Here is a 22,321-nt window from a genome sequence, read left to right as displayed (position 1 = left end):
TCTGGTCATATACCTCTTGAGAGAGCAAACTGCAATAGTCAGAAGATAATAAATTTTGAGCTGGAAGGCAACATCCATTCCTCTCTCCACATTTTATAAAGGAGGAAATGGGTTGCCCAGAGAAATAATGTGGCTTAACTCCAGGTCGTACATATTGTAAGCAGTACAACTAGGATTTGAATTCAGGTCCAGATTGTTTTTTAATTGTTATCTTTGTTGTAATCTTTATGGGGTTCCTGCCTCCTGTTCTATCAATCCATAGCTCAGGTCTTTCTTTATACATTCACTAAATTTTGGAGATGGAAGAGACTTAAGAATCTAAGGACCAGGGGGCAGCTGGGTAGCTCAGTGGATTGAGAACCAGGCCTAGAGACGGGAGGTCCTAGGTTCAAATCTGACCTTGGACACTTCCCAGCTGTGTGACCCTGGGCAAGTCACTTGACCCGCATTGCCTACCCTTACCACTCTTCTGCCTTGGAGCCAACACACAGTATTGACTCCAAGACGGAAGGTAAGGGTTTAAAAAAAAAAAAAAGAATCTAAGGACCATATCCTCATTTTCCAGGCAAGGAAACAGAATCAGAAAAGATCAGTAACTTTCTGAATGGTGCTCAGTTTGTTGGTAATAGAACCTAACTACTACACTAAACGATAACTCTAGTCCAACTATCAATAATATGAAATTAGGTCTTAATCAATGATGTAAATGTAAAACCCAGTGGAATTGTGCATTGGCTAAGGGGGGTTGAGGGGTTTGGGGGAGAAGGAAAGAACATGAAACATGTAACTATGGGAAAATATTCAAAATAAAATAAAAATAAAAATTCATTTTTCCCTCTAAAAAAATAGAATCTAACTACTCATCCATATCTCTTCTACCCATTTCCTGCCACAAATTTATTCTTCCTATTTTTTTGGAATTCATTTCTTTATTCTTTATTGAGATTAAAAAAAACTTCTTGAGAAACAACTGAGCTTATAAAGCCTTTATTTTTAAGGTAGTGGAGAGTGAGTGTGTGTATGCAAAAACGGTTATTTATTATGCTTTGGGGGAGGGAACTCTTGTATGTCTTTGACTATGGGAACAAGTTAAATTTATAGAATATTAAAACTGCAAAGGCTGTTAGAAATTATCAAGTCTATGCCTCATTTATTAGAGGAGGAAATCAAGGCCATAAGGGAAATGGGATTTGCTCATTGTCACATAGTTAAGTCAGTGGCTAAGCTAGGACTTCATTTTAGGTGTTCCAACCTCATATGCTGGGTATTTTTCATAAAACCAGACTGCCTGTTTTTAATGATAGGATTTATTTTATCTTTAGCCTTGTATATCGCCTAGTACACCATGGTGTGTATACCTGAGTATGTGAGAAAAGGAGCTGATTTCATCAATGGGGTTGCTGCCTCCTGACATTTATCATAGAGCTAGAATCTGAAGAGACCTTAGAGGTCATCTAGTCTATTCCCCTCATTGTATATGTCACAGAAGTTTGAGAACCGACTGACATTCTGGGATTTATAATTCAAAGGAACAAGTGCTACCTCTGAGCCTGAAAGGTAATCTTTTAGCTGAAAGGCAGACTTGAGTTATGCCCAGGAGTTTTGAAAAAGGGATGCAGAGTCTTTGGGCTAGCAGAGAGAAAGAGCTGGGGCTGCATGAATAGAGAGGTAGATTGTGGAGGTAGCATTTTCAATCTACTGGGACTTAATGAGAAGAACTGGAGGCTAGTGGCAGACAGTAGGGCAAGAGGTGTGGTCCGTGTGTATGTGTGTGACTATGATAAGCAAAGGATAAAAACAACTACAATAACAAAAATCTGGATCTAAGGTATTGGTCAGAATTATCTCTTGAAAGACTGAAGGAAGGTTTGAAAGATTTACTCTGCATCCAACTTTTCCTTCCCATGCGTGTCCAGTAACAGCGGCTGTTTTCTTATTTCTTTTGTGTGATTTCTTTTTTTCTGATTTTCTTCCTTTAAAAACCCCCAATGGGTCAAAAAAACCCCGCGTATTGCTTATCTGTATACTTAGTCCATGTCAACCAAGGGAGAAATGGAGGGAGCCAGAAGTTGGTTGGAAATACCTAAAATTTAAATTTTAGTAGAGAGCTACCTTGTTTGGATCTCTGAACAAATGATTAGGAATCTTTTAACTGGAGGCTCTTAACTGTTATGACTTTATAATAACTTTTCATGGACTAAAAACTCCATATATTAGCAGAAAAAGGGGCCAAGTGGAATCAAGGGTCATTATTTCCACCAGTCCAAAAGCAAGGTAATTGTGTAATAGGGTGTGGATGATTATATTACTAGGAGAGAGATAGACAGAAGCAGAAATACAGAGGCACACAGAGACAGGCCTGCCATGAGCGTCTCATATGTGGCATTAAAAGGATTCTGTTATACCCCTTTTCAGAAGGGAGAAGGGAATGGAAAAAAAAAGCGAATATAGTCTATCCAACTTTACCTTTAGTGGTCATGAACTTTGATTGCATAAAGATAAGGAAATTAAGGCACACGGAATTTAGATAACCAACCTAATGTTATAATAAGAATCAGAGATAGGATCTGAACCCAGGTCCTCTGACTCAAGAGACAGTGTTCTTTCCATTGGTTCATGCAGCTTCCTGTCTCACATCTCCTCTATTTCTCAGAACATGGTCTTTATGAATTTCTGTGACTAAAAATTTTCCACATCGTAAAGATCACCTAATGATGAGCCTTCCTGAACTCAGGCTAGTTTCGAGGTGATAAAAACCTCTTACTTGACTGACCTTTCCACTGAGAGGTCTCAGAGGCCACTGGAAGATGGACATCGCCATGGCTACTCACTCATGATTAGCCAGATCACACTTCCCCACCTTGATTGATTGAGGAGGTTAGATTGGATTGATCCAAACAAATCATTTTGCAGAACAGGTTGAGCAGGTCTATAGCCATGCAGGTCTAAAGTTAAAGGCTGGGGTACGTACCTTGTAGACTGTAATGAACTTGTTAGAGTGGATAGAGTGCTTTGCCTGGAGTCAGAAAATCTAGGTTGGAGTCCCAGCTCTGCTACTCATGAACTCCTTGGCCTTGAGTAAATCACTAAACTTCCACAGGCTTTATTTACTTCATCTGTAAAAGGAGCAGGGTTTGGACCAGATGACCTCTCAAATACCTTCCAGCATTAATATTCTGTGATTTATGATTCTCCTCTGACACCAAGGGAGGTGTAGCCCTGAATTTTCAAAGATTCTGCTAGGTGGAAAACAGACTCCAGGAGAGCCGCCTACCAATCTATAAAGGTTTCAAGAATGAGGCTGTCTATTGTCTAAAAACCAATCTAGGTGGGTAGATAGCACAGTAGATATAGAACTGGCCTGGATATGGGAAGTCCTGGGTTCAAATCTCACCTCAGACACCTCCTAGCTGTGTGACCCCGGGCAAGTCACTTAACCTCCATTGCCTGGCCATTACCCTTCTGTCTTAGAGTCCTTTCTAAAACAAAGAATTTAAAAAAAAAATCAGCCCAAGTTCAGGAAGATTCATCAATAGGTTAGTCATTCTGTAATGACTTTTTTCAACTATTCCAGTTCACAGAAACAATCTTCCAAGATGTGGATGAGTCACCACCCTATACCACTATTACGGACTTATTTGAACTAATCTCAGTTTATGCAATCTAACCCTCATCACAGTAAATCCATCTTTTTGATCTTTCTTTGTTGAATCTCAAATCCCATTTCCTGCAACAGCTGTTCAAGCTTCTCTCCTCAAGTATTCTAAATCATCCTACCCTCAGCTGAGGATCTCTTCTCATACTTTACTGAGACCATAGAAACCACTCATGGTGTGCTCCCTCTTCAATTCTCTCTTCAGGCTCCACTGACACCATCCCCTATTTTCTCCCCTTTTGTTCCTCTCTCTGATGAAGAGGTGATCCTTTTCCCAGCCAAAGCCAACTCCAATATATGTTCCCCTTAATTCCATCCCCTTCTATCTTCTTTAGTAGATTGACTCTATGATCAACCCCATATTTCCCTTACTGTTCCCCTCTACCCCCAACTTCAACCTTACTCTAATTTCTGGTTCTTTCCCTGATGCCTTCAAGCATGCTTAGATCTTTCTAGTCCTAAGGAAAAACAAGCAATCAAAACCTTCTAGACCCCCATTGCCTCCTCATCCTCTCCTCAGGCCTTTACAACTGGACTTTTTATCTTGCCACTCAACTGAAACTACTTTCTCTGAAGCTCCCAAAGCTCTTTTATTTGTCAGACTTAATGTCTTTTCCCAATCCCTATCTTTTTAACTTTACAGCATTTGACACTTGACACTTCTGACTCCCCCTAGATATTTTCTTCTCTAGGTTTTTTTTTTCCCTATAACACTCGGTTGGTTCTCTTTCTACCTATCTGACAGCTTCTTCTCAATCTCCTTTAATGGTTCATCATCCACATCATAATCTCTGGCTTTGGCTATCCTCCAAGGCCCTATCTTATATATTTTTCTATAATATATTTATACTTTTTCACTTTGTGACTTCATTTGTTCCTATGTTTAGTGTCATTTCTATGTAGATAACTTTTAAATCCATATATTTAGCCCTAGTCTCTCTCCTGAGCTCCAGTTATATACTTCCAGAGTCTTGTTGAATATTTCAAACATAGGCACCTGAAACTTATTATCTTTTCCCCAAAACTTATCCCTTTCTAAATGTACCCTTTATTTCCAGGGATCTACCATTCTTCTATGTATCCATATTCACCATCTTGGCATTTTTCTCAGCCCCTCATTCTCCCTCACTCAACATAGCCAATTGCCAGGTCATTGCAAGCCTACCTGCCAAATATCTCTGACATCAACCCTTTTCTTTCTTCTCACATGACTTCTGACAGGTGGCCTAGTGGATAGTAGAGGTTAGAATGATGGACCTGGAATCAGGGATACATGAATCTGGATCCTGCATCAGATACTTAGTCTCTTATGTGGTCCTGGGCAAGTCATTCAATCTCTTTTTCTCTCTTTCTCAGTTTCTTCTTCTGTAAAATGAGCATAGTGATGGCTTTTGCTTCCTAGGGTTGTTATGAGGATCAAATTTAACATAGCTCATAATAACTAGCTGCTATTATTATTATTATTATTATTATTACTATAAACATCTTTCCCATCACCACCACCATGTTCTGCCTGGCTATTCCAATGACCTGATTGGCCTTCCTTCCTCATATCTCTCTCCTTTCTAATTCATTCTCTACAAAGCTGCCAAAATAGTTTTTCTAGTGTTCAGGTCTGACAATTTTATTTTTTATTCAATAAACTCTAAAAATTACCCATTAATTCTAGGATCAAAATAAGCTATTGGCTTATTATAAGCTACTTTATAATAAGCTTTATTATAAACTTTTAAAGTCCTTTGTAAAATGGTCCTGAATTACCTTTCTAACTCTTTTTTTTTTTAAACCTTTAACTTCCATGTTAGAATCAATACTGTGTAAGGGCTAGGGAATGGGAGTTAAGTGTATGCCCAGAGTCATATAGCTAGGAAGCGTCTGAGGTCAGATTTGAACCCATGACCTTCTGTCTCTAGGTCTGACTCTCAAAACACTGAGGCACCTAGCTGCCCCTTCTCCAACTTTGTTATATACATTCCTCTCACCTCTGGGGTCATTCTGTGGTTTTTGTTCTATTGGCCTTCTTGGTGTTCCTCACATGTGCTATCCCAATTTCTGTCTCTGTTCTGTGATTATCACCTCATGGTTGGAATTCTTTCCAATATTACCTCTTCTTCTTAAAATCTCTTGTTTTTTAAATGCAAAAAAGCAGAAATATCAAACATGCTTTACTAACTAAAATGTAATAAAGTTATAATGAAGGCCATTTGAAAAAAAGAATCCAAACTTAACTGGAGACTAAATAATCATAAGTTATATGTGGATCAAAGAATAAATTACAGAAACAATAGACATCATCAAAGAAAATAATAACAATGAAATGACATATCAAAACTTTTGGTATAACATCCAAATCAGTTCTTAGGGGAAAAATTTATATCTAAACAATGTCATTTAAAAGGAAAAGAAAGAACAAATCAATGAATTGGGCATGCTGCTAAAAAAATAATTCTTAGAAAAGGAACAAGTCAGAAAAAAACACAAGTAAACACAAAAACAAAAATTCTGAAAGCAAAAAAAAAAGGAATTGATAAAATTAGGACCTTTTGGGGAAAAATAGGTAATCTGAACTAATTTGATTTTTAAAAGAGAGAAGAATCGGCATACTAAAAGTGACAAAGAAAAATTCACAATGGATAAAAGGGAAATGAAAATTATTAGAAACTATTTTGATAAATTATGTTAACAAAACTAATAAATGAAATGACTCTTTATTGAAAAATAGGATATCCAGATTGGTAGTATAAGAAATAGAAAACCTAAGTAACACAATATCACAAAAGACAAATGAAAAAGCCATAAATGAATGCTTAATGAAAAAAAAAAAGACCAAATGAATTTACAAGAGAACTCTAGCAAACATTTTAAGAATAATTAACTAAATTTTTTATATAAATTTTTGCAAAAATAGGTGAATGTGATAACCTGCCAGACTCCTCTTTTCAGACAAATAAGTCCTGATGTTCAAACTGAGGAGAGATAAAGAAGTAAAAGAAAAGTATAGACCACTATCTCTAATAAATATTGATGAAAAAATTGAATAAATTAACAGAAAGGATATAGTGTATGTTTTTAAATCATACACTATGACAAAGTTGGATGATTCTAGATTGATCAAAATTAGGAAAATTACAAATGTAATGGACTATATTAATACAAACATGAGAAATCACATAATTATATCAATATACAGAAAATGGTTTTGATGAAAATCAGTATCCATTTATGTTAAAGATGATAAAAGTATAGAAATTAATGACCTTTAATTTGAAAAACAATTGCTAGCCAAGTCACAAATCTAACATTATTTGTAATGGATAAGTGATAGATATAATTAGTTTTTTGAAAAGCCTATCTTTTGGCAAAACTATTATTTCATGTAAGTCTAGAAATTCCAAGTATAACTACATGACTCAAAGAAAGAAATTGAGTGAAAAAGCCTAGGAAGAAGAAATAATGTTATTTCTTTTTGTAGATGGTATGATAATTTACTTAGGGAACTCTACAAAATCAATGGATATTAACCAAAACAATACTGTAAGCTATAAAGTAAGCACAAAAAAAATCATTTTGTTTTGCCAATAGAATTTATCAGGAAGAAATAGAAAAAGAAATTCTATTCAAAATAACTACAGAACATATAAAAGTATTTGGGAATCCAGATAATAAGACACATTTACAGACCTTAAATAATTGGAGAGAGATTAATTGTTCAGAATATAACAAAAATTACTCTACTGCCTAAGTTAATTTATTGATTTAGTGCTATATTCATCAAATTACCAAAAGCCAACTTTACCAAAGTAGAAAAAAAACAGTAACAAAATTCATCTTCTAGAGGAAAAAAAAAGATCAAGAGTATGAAAGAAAATAACAAGGGTAAAAAAATATTAAGAAAGGGGGCTTAATATTATCAAATCTCAAATTTTTACTTCAAAACAGAAGTTATCAAAAACTATTTGATACTATTTAAAAAAATAGAAGAGTTAAGCTTTGGAACTGATTAGATATACCATATCCAGAAGCTATCAAATATAGCCTAGTATTCAGGAAACCAAAATACCCCAACTACCAGGGGAAGGACTCACTATTTGACAAAAATGGATAGGAAAATTAGAAATCATTCTGATAGAACTAGTTGAAAATAAACATCTCATACTGTATACCACAATATGCTCCAAATGGATAAATAACTTAGAAAGGTCACATCATAAACAAGAGAAGAGAAAGGGAAGAATATTTTTAATCAAATGGAATAGAGATGACCACAGGAGATAAAATAGGCAATTTTGATTACATATAATTGAAAAGATTTTGCACAAATCAAATGAATGCAGTTAGACTCACAGGAGAAGCAGTTATTTGGGAAAAAATATTTGCAGTAAATTCCTCTGATAAAGGGTTGATATCCAAGATTTAAAATTAATATAAATATGTAAGAACAAGAGAGAGATAACATGGCAAAATGGATAGAAAACCAGTAGAGTTAAGAAGGCTTCATTTGAGGTCCTCCCTCTGCCACATACTGGCAATAAATCATTTAACCTCTCAGTGCTGTGGGCAACTATCTAAGAGTTTAAGGTCAGGGAAGGTGCCAATATGATAGAGTAAATTTCCTCATCCCAAAGTTTCTTACATCAAAGATATTACAGGTCCAGTCCCTATCCCTCTTTTAATTAAGAATAAGATCCTTTCCTCATAGACAAATGGTCAAAAGATATAAATAGACAGACTCCAAAAGAAGAAATTCAAAATATTAACCATCATATAAAATATTTCAAATAAACTAATAAATGTACATAAAACATTTCATCTTTATTAGATTCCAAAAATGACAAAAAGGGAAAATCTTGAGTAATGATCTGTGGGAAATCAGACACCCTAATGCACTGTGAGTGGAATTGTAAATGGATCCAGCCATTCTGGAAAGCAATTTGAAATTATACTCCAGTAGACATAAAATAGTATGTACTCTTTGTTCCAGCAATACCAGTGCTAGACAGACACATACCCCAAAAAGGTCTAAGAAAGAAGGATTCATATGTACAAAGATATTGATAGCAACACTTTTTGTTACATCAAAGAACTGGAAATAATGTAGATGCCCATTAATTGGGGAATAGCTGAATAAAAAACTCAAGAAGTTATTGTGATGATGATTCTTACTTCTCTTGGCAGATAGGTGATGGACTAGAGGGACAAAATGGGGCATATATTTTTAGACACGACCAATGTCTGGATTTGTTTTGCTTGACTATATTTATTTGTTTCAAAAAAAGTTTGTTTTTTTTTTTACTGAAGAGAGTAGGAATTGTTAGAGGCATGGTAGGGCAGGGTTGTGGCAGTGATGGAAAAAAGAAAAGAATTAACAAAATATTTTTTAAATTTACAGAAGAGAACAGAAGGAAGTTTAGAAGGAGACAGACAAGCAGGGTAGGATGGGTACTATTTAGTACAGATTTAAAAAAAATCAATCTGTACTTCTTAGAGATTCATAGTTTCATATGAAATATTTGCTGATGTTTCCTAGGTTCATTTAAAAAAAAGAATTTTTTTTAAAAAAGCACTAGGTTTCTTTCAAAACTTGACTCCCATGGCACCTTCTACTTGGAGCCTTTCCTGATCATAGTAGGTGCTAGTGCCTTTCCCTCCTCAAAAACAAACATGCAAACAAAAACAAAAAGCCCTTGTATTTGTTTTGTACATGCTTATTTTTTGTACAGCTTTATTTTTTATATTTTGTATTTTTGTATATATTGTGTATATGCTTATTTATATAAGTATCTAGTGTAGAAATCCATGTCTTCCCCAACAGAATGCAAGATCATTGAACATTTGTAAATGCTCAATAAAGTACTAAATAAATCTTGATTCCAGTTTCTTACTCTGTAAAATGAGAGAATTACATTAAACATCCTCTAAGGTCCCTTCCAGATAGGTGTTAACCTAAAATGGATTTCCACATAATTTCCTTATCCTCAGAATTTTGGACATAGTCCCAGCTCCAGCCCAGATCTGCTAGGAATAAGGAGAGAGAGAGTACTAAAAGGGAGATGGGACATCTTTACCTGCCCAAGCTCTGTTATGGAAGGCACAGAAAGAAAGTCACTCAGGTCATGCTTAGTTCCGCTAGTTAGAGTTAGTAGTATTTCCCAACCTGGAGGCACTATAGACATGGGAAAATGGCCTGACCCAGTTGAACCACATAGGATCTGACCAGGCTGGGGAACTTGTGCTATAACTTTTTCTCTCTGATAGAGTCTAAGCAAAGTAGTTAGTTATACCATTTAGGAATCTGTTGAGCACCATGTTCCCAAATCCCTTCTAGTTGGTTCTGTTAAGAAGGGGCAAGAAGGATTGTAGCAGAAATACTTTCATCTCATTGCCAGGGAACGGTAGAATTTTTTCCCCCTGAAATCAGGAGGAATCTGATTCCTTTTTAAAATAATTTTTATTATTACTTTTTTAATATCACCAAAATTTTCCTTAGTATGCCTCATCTCTTTCCTCTCAGAGCCTCCTATCTAACAATACAGATCTCCAAGTAAGATAGTATAGAGAGCAGACTACTTTGGAACAACATTCCACTCCTTCTCTGGGCCTCATTTTCCCCATTTGTAAAATATGGGGCTAACCTCAGTTGCTTTTAAGGTTCTTTCTACCTCTATCATTCTGAGTTCTCTGACTCCTTCTGGTGCTGATATGCTATATTCTAAGAGCCTTTCCAGCTCTAATATTCTAAGATTCCTTCTAGCTCTGACGTTCGGTGTTTCCTGTCCTAAGTCAAAGTGGTTCAGCTCTAAATTCTGCCAGGGAAGAGGTATGAGGAAGAGAGGGAAATGGAATGTGGCTCAAATGCGGGGCTCAGGCACAGGGGGTGGAAAGAGGAGGAGGACTGTGTCATGGAATACATCCAGGGTTAGCTGTGCTTGGCAGAGACTAATGGGTGTGGGTGAGCATGTTTGCAGGGGGAGGTTAGTAAAAGGGCTTCATGAAAATTTGGGAGGCAGGCACAGCAAGCAAGTATCTTTAAAGGGAAGCTGGAGTAAAAGAAATATGGAGAGGGGGAGTGAATTTAGGGGAGGGGGAGAGAGAAAAAGTCTCATAGGTCCCCAAATTGTCCCAGAAAAAGGAGAGGGGCGGTAGGAAAAAGAGATCATCCAGTGAGGCACGGGGAAATATTTTGGGTTTTTATCATATTGTCTATCTGCATGTCAGCCACCATAGAGATTTGGATGTGGTCGAAGAGGAAGAATCGGATTGTTAGGAGAAGGGGGTGGTGCCAGCTTTGAATTTCATGCTTCACATGGGGATGGTGCAGAGATGACCCTGAATTTTTCAGGCATTGTCTCTTTAGTGTCTAATGGGAGTTATGCCCAGCAAGAGGTCTCTGCTGCTGTGGGTGTGTAGTGCCAGTGGGTGTTTTAACAGAATTTAAGTTGCCAGGAGCATATTATTCTAGTGTAGAAATCCAGGGAATTGCCCAGGAGATGTGCTATTTTTACATGCACACGCACACACACACACACACACACACACAAATCATTTTGTTCAATACCTTAATATCCTTTAACATGGTGGAAATTGCAGCCAATATTACTAAGGTACAGGCTGGCTTCATCAGAACGGGCAGAAGCGTTGGAGCTCCTGGTCCTTGAACATGTAGCCCGGTCCACATTGGTTTGGTCATAAGCATGTCTACGGATGAGAAGAAGGATCTCCAGAAGCCCTGTGTGCTCAGATTGGGATCTCCCACCTCTTCAAGTTAGGACATTAAACTCCTGAGATGAGTGTATGAGCCATCCCCTCCTTAGGGCATGCGTTAGGGGTCAAGTCCAATTTGGATATCTGGTCTCTGCCTTCTTCCTCATTTGTTCCAAGCCTCCAGCCGATGACTCAAGGTTGAATTTACTCTGTGGCTATATACCCCTATAACGATAGCTCAGGAGTCGTGCTAATGTGTTCACCATTCATAGAAAGCCAAAAAACACAATTAGTCCAAAGCAAAGATATTTAATGGAACTGAATGAAAAGAGGGGAAGGGAAAAGGAGAAAGAGAAGGAAATAAGCATTTATAAAGAATCTACTATGTGCCAGGTATTGTGTTAAGACTTTACACCTATAATCTCATTGGATGCTCTGTGAAGAGGATGCTGTTATCACCCCCAGTATATAGTTAAAGAAACAGGCAAATAGAGATTAACTACACAGCAAGTGCCTGAGGTCAGATTTGAACTCAAGTCTTCCCGACCCTTGGACCAGAGCTCTAGCCACCGTAACATCCGTGGGAGAGTGCCACCAGTTTAAAGGGAAAAGGTGTTATTGCTAACCTTCCCTAGCCATAATCTTTCCTAGCAATAACACCTTTTCCCTGTAAACTGGTGGCACTTTCCCACGGATACACATAGCATAAGTGGGGAGAATTGGCACAGATGGAGAAAATATGTGGCCAGAGTGTACCAATGGAAGGATACACACATAGTGAATAAGAAACCAGGGCATGCGTGTGTGAGGGACAACTCATTCCTATATGCCGCCATGCTTCCCTCACATGGATCCCATAGTCTCTGAGAGGCAGGCACATTCCCTGCTGGAAAGATCTCTACTAAACATTGCTTTGCTAGCCTCCAGGTTCTGGTTCATATGAAACCCCTAGAGAAGTTGCTGCCAAACTTTCTTAACTTAGAGCCTATAGGCTTAATTCAGTTAAAAACTAATGAAATAAGAAGGACTTCTGACCCTGGACTAGCAGAAGCTGCCTCCCCTGTTCTGTTCTCTCAGAGTCTCCAATACTGTTGAGAACTTCTGTTTTCCTGGCAAGACATTCTCAGTCCTTGTTGCAAAGCTCCTTTGAATGCCATCTGAATTAGCTAATGCTGTTAGGCTCTATCCAGGACTTGGGCCACCTATTCAGAGACTTCTCCCTCACTTAAACCTAAAGGCTTAATGTACTCCATGCACAAGCTTCCATTGCTGGTGGAGTTGTGAATTGATCCAACCATTCTGGATGGCAATTTGGAACTATGCCCAAAGAGCACTAAAAGACTGTCTACCCTTTGATCCAGACATAGCACTACTTGGTTTATACCCCAAAGAGATCATAAGGAAAAAGACACGTACAAAAATATTTATAGCCACACTCTTTGTAGTGGCAAAAAATTGGAAAATGAGAGAATGCTCTTTAGTTGGGGAATGGCTGAACAAATTGCGGTAGCTGTTGGTGATGGAATATTATTGTGCTCAAAGGAATAATGAACTGGAGGAATTCCAAGTGAACTGGAATGATCTCCAGGAATTGATGCAGAGTGAAAGGAGCAGAACCAGGAGAACATTGTACACAGAGACTGATACACTCTGTTACAATCGAATATAACAGACTTCTCTACTAGCAGCAATGCAAGGATCCAGAGCAAGGCTGAGAGACTTATGAGAAAGAAAACTAGTCACATTTCTACAGGAGTGGAAACACAGAAGAAAAACAACTGGTTCATCACATGGGTTGATGGGGACATACATGATTGGGGATGTAGACTCTAAGCAATCACCCTAATGCAAATATTAATAATATGGAAATAGGTCTTGATCAATGACACATGTAAAACTCAGTGGAATTATTCATTGGCTACAGGGGGTGGGTGGGAGGAAGGGAAAGAACATGAATCATATAACCAGGGGAAAATATTCTAAATCAATTAATTAAATAAAAAGCTTCAATTAAAAAAATAAAAATAAATAAAAAATAGGTAGTGCATTGGAGAGAGTGGCCAGACCTGGAGTCAGGAAGACTCATTTTCTTGAGTTCAAATCTGACCTCAGATACTTACTAGTTATTTGTCCCTGGACTAGTCACTTAACTCTGTTTGCCTCAGTTCCTCATCTGTAAAATGAGCTGGAGAAGGAAATGGAAAACCACTTTGTATCTTTGGCAATAAAACCCCAATGGGGTCACAAAGAGTAGGACATGCCTGAAATGACTGAATAACAAAACCTCATGCACATGATGTACCCCTCAACTGCTATTGCTCCCCTCCCCTGTACTGGTTTATTTGTATTTATTCCTAGATTGTAAGCTTCTTGAGGAGAGGGACTCTGCCTCTCTTTGTATCCCCTGTGCTTAGAGCAATATCTGACACATCATTGGCACTTAATACATGCTTTTCAATTGATTATTTTTTATTTATTCTCTATATACTTATATATGTACTTACTCTCTCCCCAAATAGAATATAAGCACCTTGAAGGTAGGGATTATTTTATTCTTTGAATTTATTTCTCCAGCACCTAGCACAGTGAATGGCACATTGTAGGTACTTAATACATGTTACCTGATGGATTGATTATTCCCTATGCAACCCATTTTCATTCTCTGAAAGCTCAGTCATAAACCAGGTAATAGTTATATGCCTAAAAACCACCAAAGAGCTCTGATTCAGTGTTACCCAGTTTTTCTAGTCCTAAGACTGCTTTTCTTGCTTGGAGATAAATGTGTGGCAAAAAGAACACAGAGGGGGGCAGCTGGGTAGCTCAGTGGATTGAGAGTCAGGCCTAGAGATGGGAGGTCCTAGGTTCAAATCTGGCCTCAGACACTTCCCAGCTGTGTGACCTTGGGCAAGTCACTTGACCCCCATTGCCCACCCTTACCACTCTTCCACCTAGGAGCCAATACATAGAAGTTAAGGGTTAAAAAAAAAGAACACAGAGGCAAGGAGTCAAGGGACAAGTCTCTTCCACCTGCTTGTCCACTTGGCTGGCACCTTCACATGCTGCAGGTTGGGTCCCTCAGAGTTCAGAGGGCCATGGCTTTGCCATTGCTTCCTGTGAAGTTGGGGAAGAAGAAGAGAGTATAGAGCACTGGCTTGGAATTCTGGGGACCTGGACACTAACCTTGGGCAAGCATTTCTTGAATCCATGCTATGTGCTAGCCAGGATTCTAGGCACTGGGGACAAAAAGACGAACAGTGCCTGCTCTTGAGGAGCTTACATTCTACCAGTGAAAGTCCCATCTCTCTGGGATTCTGCTTCTGCTTTGGTGACATAAGAAGGTTGAACTACATGGTCTTAGAGTCTTTCCTTAGTGGGAAAGGAACTTAGAGATTGCCTCCTCTAATCTTTTCATTTTCCAGAGGAGGAAACTGAGGCTCACAGAGGTCAAATGGATTACTCAAGATCATGTAACTAGTGAAAAGTAAAGGTGAGATTCACACCCAGGTCCTTTTTTCACCTCCTACTGTACTGCCCTCTGTCCCACACATAAACCATCTATGATTCTACAATTGTAAAGAATCAGGATTTCTTTCTTTTGCTTTATGTAAGTCCTCCACGCATTTCACTCATAGCATCTCTGTGACCCCTGCAGTATTCCTGAGAGGCAGGCAGAGTGGCAGAAGTTATTGCTGCTTTATAGATGTAGAGAGAACTCATTTAGGGAGATGAAGACTCCCCAGAAGAGCCTGGAACAGAACAGAAGTATCTGGGCAATCTTTCAAGTGCCCAGGCTGCTTTTTGAAAGAGGCTTTGCAGATCCCAAGCCCAAGTTTTGGACAGGCATCATTACCATCGTTGAGGGTCTCTTACCTTTACTCCATCGTTTTCTAACTTTTTGCTCTCCAGGCCCCTTTACACTCCTAAAAATGATCAAGGACCCTCCCCCAAAGAGTTTTTATTTATATAATAAGTCATTTCTACTGATAGCAACTATCATCAAAAAAAATAGTTTTGACTTTGTGGATAGTGTGCCTGAAAGAAGATCTTGGGCCTGGGGTGGACTGCAAACTCATACGAATCAGCTGTGTGATAATGGCTCATAGCTAAGAAGTCAATGCGATTTTTAAAAATCCATACTTTCCATATCAGAATCAATATTGTGTTTTGGCTACAAGAGAAGAGTGGTAAGGGCTAGGTAATGGAGATTAAGTGACTTGCCCAGGGTCACACAGCTAGGAAGTATCTAAAGCCAAATTTGAACCCAGGACCTCTCATTTCTAGGCCTGGCTTGCTATCTACTAAGCCATTTCATTGCCCCATTAATATGATCTTAAGTTGCATTGAGAAGTGTAAAGCCTCCTGGCCTCTGCTCTGAACAGGCCACCTATGTAGTATTGAATTCTTCACTGGCCGCATTTTATGAAGTACATTGATAAGGTGTAGCAAGGTGGCTCAGTGGATAGAGAGCCAGGTCTGGAGTTGGGAAGTCCAAAGAGAATCAGCCGAAGCAAGTAAAACTGCTTAATCAGGAATAGAGAAGACTGAAAAGAGACATAATCGCTATTTTAAAGTATTTGATGGGTTGTCTTTTATTAAGGGAATTTTTTTCAGGTATGGTTTGGCCACTCAAGTGTTTACCAACTTGGAAATTCTGTGACTGGTGATTCTGTGACTTGGGGTTGGCCTTCCTTGTTTCAGAGATTGGTTCCGTGTGACCTGAGACTGGCTCCTCTCAGGGAAGAGCCAATTCTAGGTTATCGATCTAGTGGCTGGTTCTCTTCTGTTTGGGAGAGGCGGCTCTGAGTAACCTAAGGTGGCCTCTTTCCCGCTGGAGTTTGAATGATCTGAGACTGATGCTTATCTCTTTGGGGATTGGTTCTAGGAGGATTGCTTAGTGAAGGGAGTGGTAGAGCAATTGCTCTATGAATTTCTAAGTAACCTAATGCTCTTCCCTCTCTTCTTTGTGGGGTGTGGGAGATTTTCTGGGTAATGAAGGCTATTCTTCCACATTTGGGTGATGGTTCTGAGTTGACTAATACTGGTCCCTATTTGTCTGAGGGGTTAGTTCTAAGTGTCTTAGGGACTGGCCCTTCCCTGTTTTGGAGGTTAGTTACGAACAGTCCGAGGTTGGTCCTTCTCTGCTTGGGGGCGATGAAGACTAGTCCTTCCTTTTTTGAGGGATTGATCTGAGTGACTTAGGAATGATACTTTCTTATCTGGGGCAAAGGGAAAGAAAGGTATTGGTGCTAGATGACTTGATATGTTTCCCTTATCCCAGAAAAAAGGTCTCTTCATTAGAACTTCCATCTGGCTCAGAGGGTTTTTTTTTTTGAGACAGTTTTGAGAATCAAGCCCTTTGAAATCTCAGGATGAGTGATAGTGGGAGTTGGTTTGGGGAGGACGGGAGAGGAAGAAGCACTAGGTAGCCGAGATTCCATGCTCCTAATATTCTAATTATGGAACAAGAGCTTACTGAAGAAGCTTGTTCTTTTGTGTTTGTGTGTTACAGGTGTTCTTTGGTTGTCTGTGGTTTCAGAAGTGTTATACATTCTTCTCTTGGTTGTCGGATTCAGTCTTATGTGTTTGGAGCTCTTCCACTCCAGTAACGTCATTGACGGGCTCAAGCTCAACGCCTTTGCTGCTGTCTTCACTGTGCTGTCAGGTAAGGGACCTTTCTAGTTTTTGAATATGAGAAAAAAAGCAAATGGAATGAATTGGCTATATCTTTGCATGTGAAAATGTCAGATAAAACTTGCTCATTTTGTTTCATTCCAAGCTCACTGGAGAGAAAAGGCTTTGAAAGGAAAATTTTGTGCCAAAAATCTTTTCCCCTAAAAATCTTTCCATAGTTTTCATACTTCAGTCCATTTTTTTCCTTTAAGTCTTTTAGGTCTGTTTGGCTCAACTGAGAAAGGACAGCAGGCAAAAGGAACCTTCATCCAAGTCCCATGAGGGCTCCATGGGGCACTCTCCTTGTAGAGAGTGGAGAAATCATAAGAGTTTGTGTTTCTATAGCACTTGGAGGTTTCCAGAGATTTTCATGTCACATAAACCATATTAAGTAGGTAGCAAGAATATTATTATTCCCATTCTTCAGATGAGGCAATCCGGCTATAGAGAAGCTAAGCAACTTCCCCAGTGTCATGTGGTTTTGCAATGCTAAGCCGAGTTCTTTTGATTTCAAGTCCAATACTCTGTCTTCTGCTCATATTTCTGCCCTAGTCAAGAATATAACAATATATTAAGGCTACAAGAAAAAGAAACCCAGCTATACACACCAAACAGATGGTTAAATGAGACCAAAAGGGCAGGTAGGAGTAAGATAGAATTTTGTAAATGTGTCTGGAAGAAAATAAACACTAGAAAGAAAATATACTTCTTGAGAAGACAGGAGATGCAATTAGTGATGATTTGAAAATAGCTAAGCTTCTAAGTGTTTTGTCTGCTTCAACAGGAAAAATAAGGAAGTTAAGAAGTTTAGGAAGTGACGAATTGCTTAAATATAGCAAATGATTGTAAAGGGCATGAAGAAGCCCTAGGAATGTTTACACATCTGCCAGTCAGCAAGAGACTTATTCTTTTACTTCTCTGGGTAATGAACAGTGAGGATTAAGCAGCTAAGGGAGATACCTGGCTCAGGGTGTAGGTCTCAACTAGGGTGGCTGGAGGGAGGGTACTCCCCAGTTCAGAAGAACTTCAGGAAACTGAGGCAGCTTGCAGAACCAACTGAAGGGTGTGAGCACAAGTAGAGTTTGGTTGGAGGGAGAGTTTCCGGTTTGAGGCAGCCATAGCTTACAGAAGAACAGATTATTAAAGATGGAAAGGGAACTTGGAGATCATCTGGTTCAACCTCCTACTGATGGGAAAACTTAAGTTTAAAAAGAGGAATTGATTTGTCCCACACCATACCACCAAGTTTGTGGCAGAGCTTAAATGAGAATCAATTTTTTTCATAATATTCAGTACATTTCTCTTTCCACTGCCCTCAGTTTCCTTGTCTGTAAAATGAAGATAATAGTACCACCTATTTTCAAGTTATTGTTTTAAGGATAAAATAAAATTAGGTATATAAAATACTTTGCAAACCTTAAAACATTATTTAATTTTAGTTGCTATGTCTATAAGCTGTATTGTTCCCACCTTATAATGACCTCACAAAACAGCACATAATTGAACCTGATGCCTTAAGGTCCTCAGGACCAGAATGGTATGTGATGCATTGGACCAGGCCCACAGTTCCAAAGTGCCTTTACCCTTAAGTACCCTTCTCTAGCACAGCAGTCTCTAGAGGGGGGCCTCCTAAGGGTTCCATGATCGATTGATCAGAAATTCCATCCCATCCTCCCTGTAATAACCAATTCTCGGTCTTGTCTTCAACACAGACACATCATTCCTTTCACCGATTGTGGCTCCACTCTGCCATTCCACGCCTTCTTTCCCCAGCTCTCTCCTGGCTATGCAGGCTCTCAATATCAACTGTTCACCATCAATCATAGACCCTTCAGGGTACTTGTAATGTAACTTCTCCCAGACATCCGCACCAGCAGCTGAATAGGAAAAATTTACCAACCTTCCACACCACCCTCCCATCCTGCCCCCTGAGGAGGCTGAGGTAGGTGTCCCCAGGTAGGGCAGGCTTTGTACCAGGCACTGGCTGATGAATAAGAGTTCAGCCCCCGTGTCATTTTCAGTAGGATAGAATGAATCACCCGGTATTAGCAGGCATGCAGTTCAGTTGTGCTCTGAATCACGTTATCTCATTTCATTATCTTTCTCCCCACCCAAGCCCACTCTTCTTCTGAACTTCCTTCTTTTTGTCAACGACCCCACTCTCTTCTAGTCATCGAGATTCAAAACCTCAGTTTGTGCTCAGTTCCTTATTCTTACTCTTAGGACGTAGCCCCCAAAAGCTGCCAAATATTGACATTTCTTTCTCTGTAACATCTTTTTTTGGTATGTTCCCCTTTTTCCACTCACGTAGTGGTCACTCTAGTTCAGACTCTAATCACCTTTCACCTGAACTATTGCGCCAGTCTTCTAATTGATCTCTCTGCCTCAACCTCTCCCTTCTACAATCCAGCTTCCACAGAGCCGCCAAAGTGATTTTCCCAACACACAGCTCTAACCATGCTACTGCACTACTAGGTAAATTCTAGTGGCTTCCTGTTGACTCTAGGATCAAATGTTTCTTCTTTATGACTTTTTGGCCTATGTTGTATAACCTAATTGTTAGCATAGTAATACATGAATATCAAAAAAGCCTGGAGACTACCACTCTTGGAAGCCAAAAATATGTTCTGCCGGTATAATTCGGACCAGCCATGCTAGACTAGCTCTGACTTCATTGATTCATCATTGCTTGCTTCTCATACTGTTTCACAGTGTGTGGGACTGCGGGAGCAGCAGAAGCCATGAACCTTGACCAATACAGACAACTCTGAAAACACACAGCATACACACACACACACACACAATCCACAATGGTGGTGTAAGGGGAGGTGACTCAAGGCAAGTTTCCATAGGCATAATTTCCTCATGTCTTTCAGCCTTTGACTATCTGTTTCTTCCTTATGTAATGGTGTCTTGATCCAAGTTGGGGAGAGTAGTGAAAGTGTGAATAATGTCTTGGTACTCTGTTCTGCTTACGTGGAGAGTGAGTTGATTCCTGAATGGCTGAGAGCCCCTGAGCCTTCTGTGCTACACAAGTGTGAAGAGATTTTGGAGAAGGAAGAGAGTAGAGATGGAGAATGATCTCACCAGGGACGTCTGCTTTTAGCAGACTCTGTAGGTGTAAGCCCTGATGTCAACAAGTCCAGACTTCCCTATGTGTCTTTGACTCCAGGGTTCCTGTTAGCCTTTCCAAAGGTCATGCATTGGCTCTCACCCATCTGCTTATAAGTAATTCTTTATCTATTGTCCTTTCTGAATTTTTCTCTCTCTTTCTCTAAAGCATCTTCACACTTAAGCAGCCTAGGGACTAAGATATCTCTCAGCTGAAGGGAAGTCACATCACTCTCCATGCATACAACATAACGAGACTAGAACCCAAGTCTTCCTTATTCTAAGGCCAGCTTTCTTTAATCACCGTGACACGATGCTCTCTGTTGACCACTTAATAGCCCAATAGAAACATGGGCACAATCAGCAGCTCCACTTTTCAGCTGTTCCTGCTGTGTTGAAAGCTGCAGAGGAATATTTTTCTCTACCAGCATGCCTCTCTTCCTTCCAGCCCTTAAGTGCCTTGATCTCCTGACTTTGAGGCTCGGACAGGACCAACCTGACTGTCACAAGTCAGAAACCATGTGACTAGACTTCTTACTTCCCAATGCAGAAGAAAATTGATCATGTTCTTAATTAGAAGTGAGCATTACACTTGGAAAGTAAAAACAAAACAAAACAAAACAAAACAAATGAAATAAAGGATGGATTGGAAGGGGGCATAACAATATTATTCCATCCCCCACAGCTGGAAACTAGTGGACAAAAGTCCTACATTCTCTTTTCAGGTGCTACATTTGGTAAGCTGTGCAATCACAGAATTACAAAGTTGCGATGGATCTCTGAGTTCTGGTCCAACCTTCCCCAAATTACAAATCATGTCTATGACAATCCAATTAATTGGTAATCCAGTCACTATTGAAGACTTCTAGTGATAGAAGAATTCACTATTTTTTGAAGCATTCTATTCCATTTTTTAATATCCATCTTTATTTCATACCTTTTTCTTTTCATAGTAGAGACATGAATTTTCACCATTGTGGCTGTATTGACTTTTCCCACTGTTTCTTTGTCATTGGTGCCTTTGTAGGGGAACTGTCATTCCCTCCCCTACTTTGGTTCTCATGCTCCCTCCAGATCCTAGAAATCCCATGATGATTTTCAAATGATCCAGCTGCTCCTGAGGAAGATGAGGAGGAAGGGAAAGGAGAAAGGGGAAAGAAAAAGAGACAGAAAGACAAAGATGGACAAACAGATAAAAGAGGGAGAGGATAAGGCAAAAAAGGTAGAGGAGAGGAAGTAATGAAAAAGGAGAGGAACTGAGAAATAGAAAGAGAGAGACAGAAAAACAAGGAGAGAAAGGCATACGCACATAAAACGAGGGAGAGAAAGAGAGGAAGATAGAGTAGAGAGGAAGTGAGTGGGGAGAAAGGAAAGGAATAGGAGAAGAGAGAAGGAAAGAAAGATAAGGGATAGGATAGAGAGAGGAAAGGGTGTGAGAGGGAGGAGAGGGATTTCCATCAGCCCTTTTGATTACTGCCATGATTATCTATTCCCAGGACATGTCATGGTCTGTCACATCACTGTTTCTCGGATGTCCTGCAGATGATCACCACCATGGCTCAGAGTTGTTCAGTGTTGTGTCTCTTCTCACTGCCTCTAGCTGCTTCCTGCTGTTTGCTCTCTTCCATCAGAGGTGGTGCCAGCTCTCACACAGCTGGCCTGTGGAGGGATTATACTTATGGAATAAAATATCCAAGACAAAAAATGTCTTTAGGCTATTTGGAAACTCTTCAGCACTTTTCAGACAGGACTAGGGTTAGAATGCTGTAGAGACTCCATAGCTTTCTGCTCTTTCTCTCAGATCTCACCTCTTGCATAAAGAGCCTCTTCAGGCAGTTAATGGAATTTGCCCTTCTCCACCCAAAGTCCCCATTTCCCACTCCTTGTCAAGCTAAAATGAACCAGTCCGTGTGCTCCCCTCTCCCTCAGCCCTCAAGCAGGGTGTCTTCCACTTGATCAGTATCTCCTACTGACACTCGAGTGTTGGAGGTGTTCCTTCTTCAGTCTACTCCTTGCTTATCTTCTCATTACCTGTTTTACTCTGTGGCAGTTGAGCTAAGACCATGCAAACTACCTTGAGGCTTCCCTAATGCTGCAGAAAGCAATGGAAACAGAATAGAGAAGAGGTAGGAGAAATAATTGTTTCTCAGCGGCATCTGTGATATCCAGCCAGAAGGAGAGACA

General features: G+C 39.4%; 1 protein-coding gene across 1 annotated transcript in view; it reads left to right on the top strand.

Moving 5' to 3' along the window:
• Window positions 1–22,321, top strand: part of GSG1L (GSG1 like) — a 364,295-nt gene that overhangs the window by 187,370 nt on the left and 154,604 nt on the right. Inside the window, exon 3 of the mRNA XM_044656746.1 lies at window positions 16,866–17,018. Coding sequence (XP_044512681.1) covers window positions 16,866–17,018 — 153 coding nt within the window. The remainder of the gene's footprint in view (window positions 1–16,865; window positions 17,019–22,321) is intronic.

This window comes from Gracilinanus agilis, chromosome 1 (assembly GCF_016433145.1).
Source record: "Gracilinanus agilis isolate LMUSP501 chromosome 1, AgileGrace, whole genome shotgun sequence".
NCBI classification, from domain to species: Eukaryota; Metazoa; Chordata; class Mammalia; order Didelphimorphia; family Didelphidae; genus Gracilinanus; species Gracilinanus agilis.
The sequence above is the reverse complement of the archived record's forward strand: the minus strand, read 5'-3'. Positions and strand labels throughout refer to the sequence as shown.